General features: G+C 43.7%; 1 protein-coding gene across 3 annotated transcripts in view; it reads right to left on the bottom strand.

Annotated features, from left to right (window-relative positions):
* Positions 1-871: 871 nt before the first annotated feature.
* The window catches only part of LOC147028543 (14-3-3 protein epsilon-like), a 29555-nt gene continuing 13313 nt past the window's right edge, over positions 872-17113 (bottom strand). Inside the window, exons 4-7 of one of the 3 annotated variants that reach the window (XM_085879054.1) lie at positions 2997-3203; positions 2668-2804; positions 2389-2435; positions 872-2088 (exon numbers count right to left, since the gene is read on the bottom strand). In XM_085879054.1, the coding sequence (XP_085735180.1) occupies positions 2428-2435; positions 2668-2804; positions 2997-3203 (352 nt within the window). In that variant the 3' untranslated portion in view covers positions 872-2088; positions 2389-2427. The remainder of the gene's footprint in view (positions 2089-2388; positions 2436-2667; positions 2805-2996; positions 3204-17113) is intronic. The other 2 variants (XM_085879056.1, XM_085879053.1) reach the window with 2 other exon arrangements.

Raw genomic sequence — 17113 nt, 5'->3', positions numbered from 1 at the left:
TCACCAATACAGTCACTCAAATTTATACCGCTGACATTCTTCTTAACAATCACTTTCGCCCCAGAAACCACAATCTGAACCACTGCTCAGATGCCATGACCGAAGACTACTGTGCAACTTGGTTAAAGGGAACTCGGCATTTTGGTGCACGCGTGAAATTATATTTTGAAAATAAATGCCGACGTTTACATTTCGGGTTCTGAAACTTTTGCACCTTCGGTGGAAAATCTATAAATATAAAAGGCTAAAAATGTGTTTTATATTTATATTTCATTTTCAGCAAATATACCGTCGGCGGATCTGTAAACCAAGTTATAAAATAACTAAGACCTTATTGAAAATTGTACCATGTGAAAAGCACAAATCACTGCATCGTTTACAAATTGGTTTTGAGGAAGAGAGATGTGAAGCAGTTAGCACCCAAAGACTATAAATGCAACTGAGATTAAAAGGTTTAAATTGGCATGAAACTGATATGCCTCACACCACGTTCAAAATATTTCTCAACACCCATGATGGGAAACTCAGTCAGCTGGACCAAAGCACAGAAATGCAACCAGTGCTTGCACAGATGTCGTAGGTTCCTCGATGCAAGGCCAGGCCATTATTATAAAGTTAGGTTAGGCTGGTTGCTCAGGTAAAAGAGAACCCAGCATCAAATATATATTAGTGCTGCAAGCTTGTACATAATTAAGCCACCACACCATGCTAATGTTTACTCTTTGGTGGCACAAAAACAGAGCTGCACAATATTATGCAAGTTACACAGAGGTGAAATACCGCCTTATAAAACCAATTCATGTACTCAGTGGCTCGGTGGGACTGGAGGAAAATACATTATTGTTTAGCACAGGAAATCCAGGCGGGTATGTAAGGTTAGGGAGGGCACAAAGTTTATTTGAGTCATGTTTTTATTCCACCACCAGTAAACAGGCTGTTGGCCTTGAGCAACGTCTAACCGCGGTTGTCACAGTGGTACAAATACCAAGGTAGGGAGAAAAAGGGAGGGGGAGAAAGAAGGGAGCATCCAAAGGTGAAACTGCAGGAAATAATTAAAAAAAATGGTTAATTTATAAAAAATTAGGGTTACATGATGCCATATTTAAACAAAAAAAATAAGCACAACTTTAAAATATGGGCATGTCATTTTGATCAGGTAGAAGTTTGTAATCCAATGCACTAACATACTAAACATCCCACAAAACATCACAGCACTGCACCCCATCCCCACTCTCCCCCCCCCCCCAAATTTCCCTTTTGAAATCACTCATCCCCCCTCACCCCCACATCTTCCCAAAACAAAGCAGAACCAAGACAACCCAAAAGCAAGGCATTCGGCCACAAAAAAAACTGTCTGTTGACTTCCACCCAACAATTAGATTAGTAGATTTGAGTAATATTGGGGGTGCGAGAGAGGCAACACTGCTGTGATAAAACCGAGAGATTGCGCCGTTTTGCAAATCGGCAACAGATTGTAAAGGTGTCCGTGCCAAACAATTCAGTAGTTCCAAGAAAAATTCCAATGATGACATTCTTCTTGGACAACAGGGAAATGCAACAAGTTGCTTGAGGGAGAAAAGAAAAAAAAAAAACAAGAAAAAAAAACAAAAAAACAATTAAGTGTTGGTACCAAAGTAAATAGAAAAACAAAATATCTTATTTTGTACTGAGCACTGTTAAACCATCAACAATCCATCCTAGATTACTGAAAGCAGTTCAATGCAACACAGCCATTAAACAAGCCACCAACCAGCAGTTTGAACACAAAAGCAGCTTTGCAGCTAACCAATGAAGCTAATTGCAAGACAACCGCTGAAACCCCTCACCCACTTCTCTCCATCACCCAACCCAAACCCGTTCCTGCCTTTCTTCCCCCAAATCACAAAATTCCCAAGTACATCAACTCAAAATATGCAGCCAGTCAGAAGATGGGTGAAGATGGGCAGTTGCAGTGGATAAAGGGGAAAGGAGAAGATGGGGAAAGGGAAGAATGGGGTTGGAGGGGGGGGAGGGATGGCGAAACTTTCCCTCAATTCTTCTGTTCTACATTCTGGGAGGAATCCTTGGTGTCAGCATGCTCTCCCTCACCTGTACAAAGAAACAAACAAAAATTAAAATCAAAATAAACAACCATTCCCATGGTGAAAAAGCTTGCGGAAGCAATCAATCTCTTGCATAAGGCGTTATTTCAAAATAAAACAAATAAAAGGGCAAAGACACAGTGGTCAAAAATTTCAGCCAAACATGTTAGCACAATATAAGCAGCAGAAGTTTTTATATGCATTAAAAAAAAAACAAAGGGAGTTTTAGCAGAGAAGTAAAAAGTGTTAAAAAACAAACAAACAAACAATTAAATAAAGATTGCCTGGAGAAAGGAAAGAGTCTTACAACCGGAACGAACAGAAGGGAAGAGTGGAATGAAGTCCTTTAGTGTTCTATTGCAGAAAAAAAGAAGTTTCGGGAAACGAGCATATGAGCAAGATAATGGCAGAACTTAATGGTGCTATTATATTCAAAACAAAAACAGGAGCAACCACCTGTATAAAGGACAAGGTAGAAAAAGAAAAGAGGCCACAACAAGCTTCCCAACCAAAAATAATAATAATAAAATAAAAGATTAAAAACAAGAGATGCAAATTTAACTATTCTCCACCAGGCCAAACATACCATCCCCCTGCATGTCTGAAGTCCAGAGCGTGAGGTTGTCTCGAAGTAGCTGCATGATAAGCGTTGAGTCCTTGTAGCTATCTTCGTTCAATGTGTCGAGTTCGGCAATGGCCTCATCGAACGCCGACTTAGCCAAGCTACGCACAAGCGAAACGGCAAGTGGGCCACCGAATGAGTCTTTCTATACAAGTACACCTCTCCACAAAAGATGTGGAGAACATAATGCCCTCTTCATTTTAAAACAATCAAGCATTTTCAAAACTACACAAATCCACAGGGGAAAATAAATAAATAAATGAAAGATGGAAAGAGCGAGCTGGTTAACGCACTGGCATGCACGCTCAGGGGCATTGAGGATCTCGTAGTAGAATACGGAGAAGTTGAGGGCCAGGCCGAGACGAATCGGATGCGTAGACTGCAAACCGGTGGTGGCCACATGACTAGCAAGCTCGTATGCTTCGAGGCTGTTATCGGAAGCTTCCTGACGCTGGCTACCCTGCGCAAACTCTGCGAGATACCGGTGGTAATCACCCTTCCTGGAAATGAGAAAAGGAACCAGCGTTGATGTGGAAGCAGCCGACAGGGACTGAACATTCACATTTACTCAACAAAATAGTCAGTCGATTTATTTATACCACAGAGAGATTCAAGAACAAAGAGGTTTCCTCTCAAAAGCAACAGCTTTGGTGATTTTTTTCTTTTCTTTTCTGCCTACCTTATGACAAGCCAGCAAAAAAGATTATTGCTTAACAAATCATTAATGCATCAGGAAATATCCATGCTGATGAACCAATCAACTTTCTCTACAACCTTTGCATCAATTCATCCAACAGAGCACAAGTGCCATCATGAAAGAGCAAGAGTTTGTATTACCACCGAACCCCCAATAATTTGTTTTTTTTCCAATGAGGATTTGTAAATTAGCTCAGGTGTAACCAATCACCTTCACAATCACACAGTTAATTGGCATCCACCTGTGTTAAATTGTAGTGATTGATTCTTTCAGAATAAAATCAGCTGTTCCTGTAGGTTTCCTCTGCTGAGTAATGCATTTCACAGCAAACTCAACCATGAGCAACCAAGGAGCTTTCAAAAGTCCTCCGGATAAAGTTGTAGAAAGGCACAGATCAGGAGATGGGTATAAAAATATTTCAAATGCCTTGAATATCTCTTGGAGCACAGTCATGACAATCATTCAGAAGTGGAAGGTGTATGGTACCACCAAGACCGTGCCTAGATCAGGCCGTCCCTGCAAACTGGATGACCAAGCAAGGAGGAGACCGATCAGAGAGGCCACAAAGAGGCCAATGTCAACATTGAAAGAGCTACAGGCCTTTATGACAAAGACCGGTCACTGTGTGCATGTGACAACAATATCCTAAGCACTCCACAAGTCTGGCCAGGATGGTAGGGTGACAAGAAGGAAGCCAATGCTCAAAAGAGCCCACCTTGAGTACTGTTTGAGGTATGCAAAAAAAAAAACTCCAGAGATTCTGAAGTCATGTGGCAAAAAGTTTTGTGGTCTGATGAAACCAAGATAGAACTTTTTGGCCGAAACGCAAAACGTGATGTGTGGTGAAACTCAACACAGCACATCACCCAAAGAACACCATCCCTACTGTGTACCATGATGGTAGCAGCATCATGTCATGTGGATGTTTCTCAGCAGGGACTGAGACACTTGACAGGATAGAAAGGAAAATGGATGGAGCAAAGTACAGAAAAATCTGAGAATTAAACCTGCTACACTCTGCAACAAAGATGAAATTGGGAGGAAGTTTACCTTTCAGCATGACAAAGACCCAAAGCACACAGCCAAAGCTACACTGGAGTGGCTCACGAACAAAAAGATAAAAGTCCTTGAGTGGCCCAGTCAGAGCCCCGACCTGAATCCAATTTAAAACCTGTGGCATGACTTGAAGATTGCTGTCCATCAACGGTCCCACGTAACTTGACGAAGCTTGAACAGTTTTGTGCAGAACAATGGGCAAATGTTGCCCAATCAAGATGAGCAAGGTTGGTAGAGATCTATTTCCCAACAGAATCACATCTCTGCTGTCAAAAGTGCTTCCACCATGTATTAACTTGGGGGGGGGGATGGGTGGACACTTAACAGGATGTTCTAAGTTGGTATTTAATTAAATTTCTGAAATTTGTATTTCACTTGAAAGTTGTGGATTACGATGTGAAAAGGTGGAAAAAGTCTGATTTCATGCAATTTCATTTCAGGGTATGAAGCAACAAAAGGTGAAAATTTTGAAAGGGGTGTAGACCTACAGGTAAAGTGTGAGTATGTATGTATATGTATATGTATATGTATATGTATATGTATATGTATATGTATATATATATATTGTTGTGGTTACCAGATTCGCAAACCACCATTCAGGTCCCTTAGGTGAGGTATCTCGGTGAGTGCATGTGTAGTTAGGCCCAAACCCGTTGTCTAGTGGGAATACATGTCATTTATACGTGCTGCGACTCTTCAGGATAGCCGTTTTTCTTTTACTATCTTTATTTTGGACCAATCGCCACCATCACAACCACAACAACAACCACCAACCACAACGCCGCTTCACCACAACCGCCATGACCTTTACCGTCACAACTCGCCACCATCGCATCACCGTCATCTCGCGCCACTCATGGGCACCGATGCTGGACTCGTGTAGGGCGCACGTTGAACAGCGTGTACAAAATCACGGATTTTCTGCTTCAAAAACGGATCAAAAACGACACACGCCCACTTTTTGCCGTCCAATCGGTGAGCGAGGGGCGAATTGGCCCCGCCCCCAGGGCGATCGATATATGCAAATTTGTGGATCAAAAAGCCTTCACGCCCACTTTTTGTCGGGCCAATGGGGAGCGAGGTGAAAGGTCAAAGGGAGGGGGTCAAAGGCGAAGTTACGGGGGGATAAAAGGACGGTGTTCGTCAGTCAAAAGGAGAGTCAGCAGAACGGGAACGAGAGAGTCAGCAGAACGGGAACGAGAGAGTCAGCAGAACGAGAACGAGGAGTCGGAACGGGAGAGTCGCAAACAAGAAAGAGTCGGAGGGTGGAGAGTCGGAGAGTCCAGAGGCGGAGAGTAGGAGAGTCGGAAGCAGGAGAGTCGGAAGCAGAGGGTCAAGACTTCGCGGGCGGTGGAGCTGCTCGTCGTGTGCGTTGGAGTCGGAACGGAGGGGACGGAGCTGTGGAAAGGCGGCGACACCAGACGAGGGGGTGCTCGCGTCGTGCAGGAAGCTGCACCCGAGGGAGGCCGACAGCGCGACCTGGCCGAGGTGGAGACGCTCGTCGCATATAATAAAGATCCTCTATACCCCGAGCATCAGCAACCCCCTCCTGTTTCCCCCCGCGCTGAGATAGTGCGACCAACGGGGCCCCGTTCCCACCCCCTGCCAGGCACTGTCCACGAGGCCCGCGGGTTGCGGGGCCATCGCCGCTCCGCGTCTCATCACCAGACGGGTAGGCCCGACCCGGTCTCGGCCCCAGGCCTACCTCATTCTTGGGGTATTTCTTTTCCTTGGTTTTGGGTATGTGTTGTCGGCGCCGTCTGTGAAGTAGAATTGTATAAGTGTTGCCGTGTGCTCGGTAGTCGGTATTAGCTCTGCACTGTGTTTTCACTTTTATGTTTGCTTTTTGTGTAAATGGAATTGTGTTTTCTTTTTTTGTGTGCATTTGGTGGAATTGTATTTGTGTGCTTCCCGTGTGCCGAGAATAAATGTGCTTATTGCTGAACTGTTTCCCGCTGCGCTTCGTCTTTTCCTCCATTGAATCCCCATCTTGCTTCACGTAAAGGGTTGGTAGTGGGCTGAATACGCCCGATAATTAATCGAACCGTCGAGGTCGACGATAACACCGCTCGGTTATTCTGATAGTACGGAACGGGTCGCTTAAGTGGCCCGTGTCCGAAGTCGACCTGCGGCGAGGTGCGATCGCCCGGTCTACCCTCCGCGTGGGTACTTAGGTAGTTCGAATTTGGCGAGCAACCCTATCCCACGCGGGGCTGATTGGCTCGATCGCGGTGAGACCGAAAGGTCCACCCGTGACTGGTTCCCGGCGTTAGTCCGAGAGGGTCACGACTGGATTGTCCGTCCGGTGGGCGACGTGCCGCGATTCGAGTTACGTGGCCGTCGCACGCCGGCGGGCGCGAAAACCGCAACAATATATATATATATATATATATATATATATATATATATATATATATATATATATATATATATATATATATATATATATATATATATATATATATATATATATATATATATATATATATATATATATATATATCGTTCGCCTTGAAACGCCATCTTGCTTATCGGAATAAATTTAAAAAGCTCGTAATTTGATGGGAATCGAGGGTCGCTCTACACACCCCTGATCAGATTCCCGTTAATTTGATTGGAGGCGGGATGGATTTGAATCCCACTCCTGACACCAGTGTTACAAATTCACGCCCACCGGCGTGCGATCAACCGCGTTTCCCGAATAGCAGCCGCGTCGCCCACCGGACGGACAATTCAGTCGTGACCTGCCGGAACCCTGTCACGGGTGGGTCTTCAACCCCACCACGGCCTATACCAGTTTTCTACCCGCGCAAAATAGGGTCAATCGCCGAATATCGATATACCTAAGTACCTGCGCGGGTAGCCTACCGGGAGACCGTACCTCGGCGCAGGTCGGCTTGCACACGAACCGCTCAAGCAGTCCGTTCCGTTCTGCAGTGATAACCGAGCGGGTATTATCGCCCAACCTCACCGGATCAGATTTTATTTAACAACCCAACTATTATTCCGCAATGCAAGATGGCATTTCAATGGGGAGAAAGGAGGACGCAACGAACGGGGTACATTTAACCAAGCACATTTATTTCAATTAACACGTCTTCACGTATGTACAGCCAAAGCAATCATGCACGGGACGGGGACAAAGACACGAGCAAGGCAAAAACACTACGACCGACTATTATTTATTAATGTACAAGCACTTAACCAGTTTTACTTAAAGGACACGGCGCCACCAACATTCATTCAAAAGAAAAGAAAAGGCTACCCCCAAAGACAAGGGCGCCAGACAGGGTCCGTAGACCTTTATGGCGTAGAGCCTGGATGACCGAACGGGCCCCACGAGACCGTTGCAGGTTACCTGCACCATCGTGGTGCGATGGTTAGCGAGTCGCGACGTCTGTCCCCCACGGCAGCTAGGACAGCCGCGGCTGAGCTGGGCCTTCTACGGAGCCGGCGAGCTCTCTCCGGCGCTCTCCACACGGATGCGCAGGCTTGCACGACAGAGCTGGCAAAGCGGCGCCTCCCGTCCGCGTCCCTGGTGCCACGCCCGGACTACCCACCGACTGCGAGCTCCAGCCGGGTCGTTCCATGGACCGCTTCTCCAGACAGGCCACCACGAGCCGAAGATCCCGACCAAGACCACCAGAAGAAACCACCAACTCTCTACTTTGCGTCCTGCACGCCCTTATATGCCTCCTGGCTTCTTGCTCCGCACTCCTTCGAGAATCTTCGAGAAAGGGGGCGTTCCTCAGTTCCAATGCCTCGCTCCTCCCTGTTTATCGCTCCGCCTCACTTCCAACTCCTGCGGGAGGCTTCGAGAGAGAGGGCGTTCCTCATTTCCAGCGACTCACTCGTATGAACCGACCAATGACGAACGATCTCCACTTTGCGGTGCGCGGGAAAAACACGAGGGAAAATCCGTGCCCCACCGATATACCTTGTTCTTTTTCCTTGGCGTTCTCGGAATCCCTTGTTCCTTTTTCTTGTTGGAGAAGGTTTTTATGAGCGGAGAGGGTTGTGATTTAGTGTGTGGAGAAGGGGATCGGCAGTTGGTGTAGCGGGGAAGGTGGTTAGGTGATTGGCGTAATTGTGGTTGGTGTTTGTTGTGAAGCGGTTGATGAGAGTGATGTTGGTGGTTGGTCCAAAATAATGAGAGTAAAGAAAAACGGCTATCTCAAAGATCACAGCCCTGTCCACACGGATAATTCCCATTAAACAACGGTGAGGAAATCTTACTGAACACGGACTTATCGGCATAACTAACTAAGGACCTTTATGGTGTCCTGCGAAATTCCACAGCCGTAACAATATATATATATATATATATATATATATATATATATATATATATATATATATATATATATATATATATATATATATATATATATATATATATATACAAATACATACATATACATACATACATATATACCTATATAAATATATTGCCTTTTACCTATGTTATTACCCTTTTTGATTAATGACATTTTCATTCAATCAAATATGGCTGCCAGACCATGTGACCTATTAATTATTCATGAATACTCTGGTATCACGAAGGCTTGGGGAACATGTGGGTGAAGTTCCCCTCAATCTGTCAAGCTATTCTGGAGAAGATTTTTGAAGGTTTATTCTTCCAAAAAAAAAAAAATAAAAGCTGCCAAACCATGTGACCTATAACGTCATAGGTGGAGAAGTTTTTCTTCATGGAAAGGCAATCATACCTGAAAAGTTTCGCATCAATTTGTTCAGCTATTTCTGAGAAGGTGGTTTTCAATGTTAATGAAAAATAAATACATTTTTTTTTTAAAAGGCTACCAAACCATGCGACTGTTGAAGTCATCAATCCCACCCCCCCCCTTTCCTGGGAACAACTTAGCCCGAGATGACCCTCAAACATTTTTATACTGATCGGATAAAGCAGACAACATATGCAATGTCATAAGCAAGCCACATAAGATCAAAAATAAAAAAAATAAAAAAAATTCCTTGTCTGCCATGGGGAGTACTTGACATGTGCCAAGTTTCAATAGTTTCTATGGAGCCATTTTAGATGCAGAGGACCACAGTTTTTACTTCCCCCTGCCCCCCCCCCCAACATGGCAGACAACACATAACCTGTCATAATTATCGTAAAAACATTCGACATGAGAGTCACACCCACAGTGAAAATTGTGTCAATCAGAGAAAAAGAAGAAAAACAAAAGAAAGAAAGATAAAGAGACAAAAAAAAACTTCCACAAACAAAGTTGGCAGAACCTCTTCTTCCTCCTTCAATGAATGTCAGAATTTTTATACATTGTACGTACATTCATTGGAGGCAAACTTAACCCGGCAATATCGACGGCACATTTACCAGCATCCATTCAATGGATAAGATCAAATTTCACTTCTAAGGCCTTAGTTATTTTATAACTTGGTTTACAGATCTGCCGATGGTATATTTGCCGAAATGAAATATAAATATAAAACACATTTTTAGCCTTTTATATTTATAAATTTTCTGCCGAAGGTGCAAAAGTTTCAAAACCTGAAATGTAAACGTCGGCATTTATTTTCAAAATATAATTTCGTGCTCGCACGCCAAAATGCCGAGTCACCTTTAACCAAACTGCGCAGTCGTCTTTGGTCATGGCGTCTGAGCAGTGGCCAGCGTGGTTCAGATTGACTGTGGTTTCTGGGGCGAAAGTGATTGTTAAATATGTCAGCGGTATAATTTGAGTGACTGTATTGGTGATTTAATCACGCAACATCTTGACGACGAATATTCTGGCCGAACTATTGCATCAATTCAGTGCAGTCACAGGGATGATTCGCATGGTTTCCCTGCAAGATGCTGATATTCAGCCTTCAACGGACAAGAAATCAGCCTTTGATGTGCTCATGGGGATGGGGAGACAGTACGATCAGATGCCCACTGAAAAGTAAGAGCTGGTTATGGCTCTGATTGACCGTTTTGAGCGTGTTCACTCCGAGTAGACACCTTTTTAAAATCATTTCCAGCACTATGCACTGGTGTGCACGCACACATCTACGACTTGGACAGTAATTTTCTCAGCATCGTTTCCATTTGTTTGATGATCCAACAGGTTTCTACAAGAAAAACATGCCGGACTATATTGTAAAAACAAGTTTTAATCCTTTATTGTTTTGCACATCAGATGATACAGTGAACATGGGCATACTGCATTTGAATGGTCTTCCATCTTCAATGTTTTCTTAGATCCTCCTGGTCTGGGATTTATATTTATTTTCCCCCCACCTACCCTTGTCTTTTCCATGGAACATCCGAAAAAAATAAAAAATAAAAAAATAAAAAAAAACATAAAAATATATAATTTCTAAAAATTGAAATTATATTTATATTTCGACCTACAGACCCTACATTTTAGCTGAAGAACTGCGTAAACCAAGTTATAAAATAACTAAGGCCTAAGGTAGCACTTTTGCAATTCCTCTTAGCCACTCTTTAGTACAGTGCATTTTGTTATGTGTGCCACAAAAGTACAGTAGTTCTTTCAGCGATTTTGTACTTCATAGATATATTCTGACGTCTTTCAGTGTTGCAAGTTAATATGGAATAGGCAAAGCCTCGAAGCGAATGCAGAAGTCTTCTTACATTCGCTTCTGGCTTTACCTATTACCTCAACATTACCTTCACAACGACAACTACACCGCCGAGAACAGGATCTCATCTAAAAAAATTAATATTACCTCAACATTACCTTTACAACAACTACACTGCCTATAACAGGATCTCATCTGAAAAAAAATAAAAACCCTCAACATTACCTTCACAACGACAACTACACCACCTAGAACAGGATCTCATCTAAAAAATAAATACGAGAAGCGAACGTCGAATTCTTCTTACATTCGCTTCTGACTTTACCTATAACTTGTTCAGAACTGTATACGCAATTTCCGGTTACTTTGGCCTGGATTCGGGACCAGCGATCAAATAATGTAAATCATGATTAAAAAATATTTTTTGATGATGCAGGAGATATCTTTATTAAAATCAGTGTAGGAAATATACACCATGTCTGATATTTGGGTCTTTCATGTCTCCGACGATGCCTTTATCTCCCGGCATGCATCATTCCCCATAACAAAAAACGGAAGCAAAAAGGTCATAGCCAACGACATGGATTCCAAATTGCCAGGGTATTGTGTTGTTGTTTCCTATTCTCTCACGTGCATGCGTTAAGTATGAAGCTCACGACGTTCGCTATGAACACGCTCGAGAATAAAAGGTATGGCTTTTAACACGATGCAAGAGCGAGTTGAGACGAATACAGAGAAGTGGTATTAATAACATGATGTCATACATTGGGGTAAAACTATAGTGTCATTAAACACACACACACACACACCTTAACGCTAAATATGCATTCGCGCAAAGTCGAGTGCAATGCGAAAATGTGTAAATCAAAAATGTTTTCCCCATTGGCATAATGTGAACTGAGGATGCGTTCCTGGGTAGTAATTTTTGGTCATCATAAGCTCACTAAAGTGAATACTAAAGACATACAAACGACATAAATTAATATGTAACAAATACATGTACGAATGAGTTAATATGAATGACTAACAAAATAAGAAAATGGATAACGTAGAAAAATATTTATTTTAATGAAACTGCACATAAATACATACTGTACTCTGCAAAAATATCGATGTGTAATGCATGTCGATGCCCGAGAGGTTTGTGCGACGATTAGAGATTACTGAGACAGAGGCAGAGCTTTCTGTCTCTTCATCTGATATCTGGCTGGTTTCATGCATGGCTGGCAAAGTTCCTTTTCTTATTGGAGTTGATGGGGTTTCCTGATGTTAGAAGGGAAGAAGAGTAGGCTTCTTATTCTGGTATACTGCAGCTCCTTATAGCAACTCCAGTCATTATGAATGGTTTTGGGAAAGTTTGGCAAAACATATTCTCAATGAAAGTCAATCACTCAATAACTGACATGTGCGACAGGAACCAAACCCGGTGTTCTTGAAAAGAACTCAACTGGATCCCCCAAAACAAAAATAAATTATACGAATTCAATTCAACATCGCACCAACAGTGAGGCACCGCCCAGAGGGCGAGCGTGAGTGAGGGAGAGAAAAATCCTGGACTGGAGCATTGGATTTTGAATCATGGTCACATAAGAAATGCCATCGAAAAACACAAGACATGACATGACAACAAAGCCCACAAAAACCTTCAACTTCATCGGTCCAGATCCCTTCACGTGTTCAAGAGTTCTCGCCTTGTGCTCGAGTATCATCCCGATTGTAGACCGGTTTAAAAGACAGCTAACATTTGATTTGCAAAGGAGTTTGTCCTCTCAGTACGTTATATAATGTAAAATTTAATTGCCAACCTAAGGGTCTTCATCCTTCGGTGCACGAGCAGGACATGCTTGTATTGATGGCATCTTCCACTTCTCTGACAATCTGATGATCATAACAACGCGAGCAGAGGTTACGGGACAGTTAAAAAATATATATACCATCAGAGATGGGAAATCCCCCGCCATTGAAAAATAATTGAAATCAGATAAGCGGTTTTCCATTTATTACAAAAAACATTTTTTTCAAGATGGCCACCCCAGTCGGCCATCATGGATCTGGCCACACCCAAAATCAATAGGGTTCTTCATTTTCAGGTGGTACATGTGTGACCCAAATTTCAAATAGACATGGTGAGCAGTTTATGAGTTATCACACTCACAGCTATAAATGTTGACGCCATAAATGTTGATGTCCAGCCAGCCGGACGGACAGACCGCCCCAGTCGGGCATCTTGGATCCACCCACGCCCAAAATCAATAGGGTTCTTCCTTTTCAGGTGGTACATGTGACCCAAATTTCAAATCGATATGGTGAACAGTTTATGAGTTATCGCACTCGCAACTATAAATGTTGACGCCCAGCCAGCCAGCCGGACGGATAACCCGGGTGATAACAATATCCCCGTTCCGCCACGCAGCGGAGGATAAAAAAAAAATTGTCTCCGCTTACCCCATCATGCATCAACACAAAAATGACGCGTTTACCAAAAACTAGTGCAAGTTCTTAAAAATAGCTCTGCAAAGCAGGCGTGACCCCTCAGCCTCTTGACGCAAACCAATTTCAAGATGGTGGCCATATTGAAAATTGCAGCACGCCCATTTTCGAAAGGAACCTTCCTCTACTCAACCCAAACAAACCCAGAAAAAATGGATTTAATCAGACAAGGCGTTCTCGAAATTGACGGAAACCAATTTCAAGATGGCTGCCGTGGCGGCCACAGTGAAAATCGCAGCATGCCCATTTTGGAAAGGAAACTTCCTCTACTCAACCCCATTATACCTCGCCAGAATAAAATCAATGTGTGAAGCCGTTCTCAAGTTATTGTCCGGAAACCAAATTCAAGATGGCTGCTCGAGCCGCCATATTGGATATCGGATTGCGCTGAATATCGAAAGGAACCTTCCTCTAAACACCCCCATTATATCACACAAAAATGAAATCAATAAGTCAAGCCGTTCAAGTTATTGTCCGGAAACCAAATTCAAGATGGCTGCCCGAGCCGCCATATTGGATATCGCATCGCATTGATTATCGAAAGGAACCTTCCTCTACCCAGCCCCAACACACACTGCAAAAATGGATTTAATCGGACAAGGCGTTCTCGAAATCGACGGAAACCAATTTCAAGATGGCTGCCATGGAGGCCACATTGAAAATCGCAGCGCGCCCATTTTCGAACGGAACCTTCCTCTAAAAAAACCCCAACATACCCTGCAAAAATGGATTTAAATCGGACAAGGCGTTCTCCCCAAAATTGACGGAAACCAAAAGTTGACAGACGCCCGGACGGACGCCGGACAACGCCTATGACAATACCCCTTAGCCAATTTGGGCTGAGGGGTAAAAAGCGTTGGTCAAATGAGCGTATAACAAGGACTCCCTGTACTCAAAAGGTGAAATTGTATATTCGTTACCTCCACCACCAAAGGTGGATGGAGGTTACGTTTTCACACGCTGTCCATCTGCAGGATCTATCAAAAGAAAATTATGGACGGATAGAGCCAAAACCTGGTGGGCAGGTTGGGTGTGTGACAAGGATGAATCAATTAGATTTTGATCTGGATCCCAGAATCTTTTAAATAATGGGGCCAAAAACTATGCCTGCCATATCTCAAAACTTCGTTGACAGATAACTAAACTTGGTGGATGAGTTGGGTAGATGACAAGAACAAGCTTTCTCCAATTTATTTGTTCATCTCTTTCTTTCCATATGCTTCAAAAAGAAAACCTATTGAACCAAATCCAAATTTTGCATGTTGCCCAAGGGTACCTACCCCAAATAAGGTTTCTGTAGCATATTTGGGGGAAGGGGTTCAGGGTATGTGTATGTGGGGAGGGGGGGGGAGACCTCAATTCTCCATGTAAAATGTGTATCGTATAGCCCCACCTCGTGGTATTCGGTATTACAAGACATCTTCAATAGAAAGTTTAAACCACTTGATAATATGCATTATGGTGATGATGAAATCTGAGAACGCAAAATTTTCAAAAGGTTTCATTACACTCATTTTAAGCAGAGGTTCAAACCAAAGAATCCAACACAGCATCACAGTGAAGCGGAAGTGATTTTTGCTCATGTCATATAAAGCAGCGAGGATGGTTGATACAGGTGATGTGAGCTGACTTCCAGGAATATGGAAAATGATCTTGGACAACTTATTGGGTGAATAGAGCAGAATGTTTATAAGGTACAACATGTGGTCTTTGGATTAAATGTCAGCAAAGCAACTGGTTTGTACACCTGTAACAGTGGAGCGTATGCCGATTTTTTTAATTTTTTGTATACATTGTCGAGGTTTGCATGAGAGTCAACAACGCACAGCAAGGGGGGCATGAGACAAGAGGGGCAGGAGAAGGACAAAACAGTGAGGAAGAGACATTGGGAGATCTGTGGAAGGGAGAGGGATGGAGCAGGGAACATGGGGTATACAAGATGGACATTACAGGGACTTTCCAGAAGGAAAGCAGAGAATTTGAAGAAGGTGGGTTTGGGGTGGATTAACGGGGGTAGAAAAGATCTCGGTTTTGGATGGGGAAGACAAGAGGAGGTGGTGAACAACTGTTTTGAAGGCCTGGAGGGAAGAAGGGGATTAAAGAGAGTGTGGGAGTTTATTCCAAAGGTGGGGAAAGAGTGGAAAAAGAGTGAAGGCGAGCAGCAATTCGTGATTTTGGTAGTTTTACCAGAAGGGGGTTGTTGGCAGACCTTGAGCGCCCTGCGTAAATATGGTGGGGACAGATTGCAGACAGAGCAGGGAGGGGCGAGACCGTTGAGGAGACGGTAGAAGACAAAGACTACCGACTTGCCACTGAAGAGAGCAAAGACAAGAAAGACTACCGGTGAGAGAGTGAGAGGCCCAAAAACTCAGCCTCATCGCGGGAGACACCAATGATCCTAAATGCCTTGGCTTCCACAGCTTGAAGCAGAGAAAGGTGAGAGGCAGGAGCACCAGCCCAGAGGGGAGAGAGCAGTACTCCATCAGGCTGCGAACGAAAGCTTTGTATGTGGTCAGGAGATCAGGTGGGCCAAGAAAAGACTTTGCACGATGGAAGATTCCCAGTTGGCTACTGGCTTTGGAGGCCAGGTTGGAAATGCGGCTTTCCCAGGAAAGATCATGGCAGATAGCAAGACCTACAGGCTTGAATGAAAAGACTTCTTCCAGAGGATTGTTGAGAAAGTATTTGGAGGGGGATTTCTCAACGGTCCTTTCGGAGAGACAGCGAGTGTGAGATTTGTCAGGATTGAAAGACATGTTTCCACGTGTTGGACCAGCTTGCGATTTTATCCAGACCTGCAGAGAGCGAAGAAGCTGCTGCTTGCCGGTCTGAGGGTTGACAGATGGTACGACAGAGGGTGGAATCATCAAAGAGATAGAGGATTTTCCAGCCAGTCAGAGAGATCATTAATGAAAACCAAAAAAAGAACAGGGTCCAGAACACTGCCTTGAGGAACTCCAGCCTGGACAGAAAGAGGGGATGAAAGAACTCCATTTAGGGCCACATGTTGGCTGTGACAGGAGAGGAAGTCTGTTAGCCATGAGTGGAGATGGTCATGGATACCATAGGAAGAGAGTTTGGTGAGCAGGGCAGGGTGCCAGACCATGTCAAAAGCACGCGATATGGCTCTGATTTCATGTCTGGCATCGAGTACCTCCATCCATTGTTGGGAGAGCAGAAGCAGCATATTCAGGGTAGATTGACCTGGTCTGAAACCAAATTGATGATCAGAAATCAAGCCTTTGGAAAAGAGGAAGGATTTGATGTCTGAAGTGATTATGGATTGCATAATCTTGCTGATTGGGAGAAGGCTGATTGGTCTGGAGTTGCAGGGATCTGTTTTTGCACCTTTTTATACAGGGTGGTAAAGTTTTTACTGATTTCCAAGCAGATGGCAGATGACCTTGAGCAAATGAGAGGGTGAATAGAACAGAGAGAGGGTGAGCAAGAGCAGAGGAGCAGATTTTTAGGACAAGAGGGCTAATGCCGTCTGGACCGGTTGCAGAATCTGAGTCGAGGTTTGACAACAAGCTCTCCACTTTGTCAGAAGAAAAGGACACAGAGTCCAGGGACAGTTGGGTACAGAAAGCGATGGGT

This window comes from Eptatretus burgeri, chromosome 4 (assembly GCF_056783735.1).
Source record: "Eptatretus burgeri isolate ZD-2024b chromosome 4, Ebu_testis_v1, whole genome shotgun sequence".
Lineage (NCBI taxonomy): Eukaryota > Metazoa > Chordata > Myxini > Myxiniformes > Myxinidae > Eptatretus > Eptatretus burgeri.
This window is presented reverse-complemented; position numbering and strand designations above follow the sequence as displayed.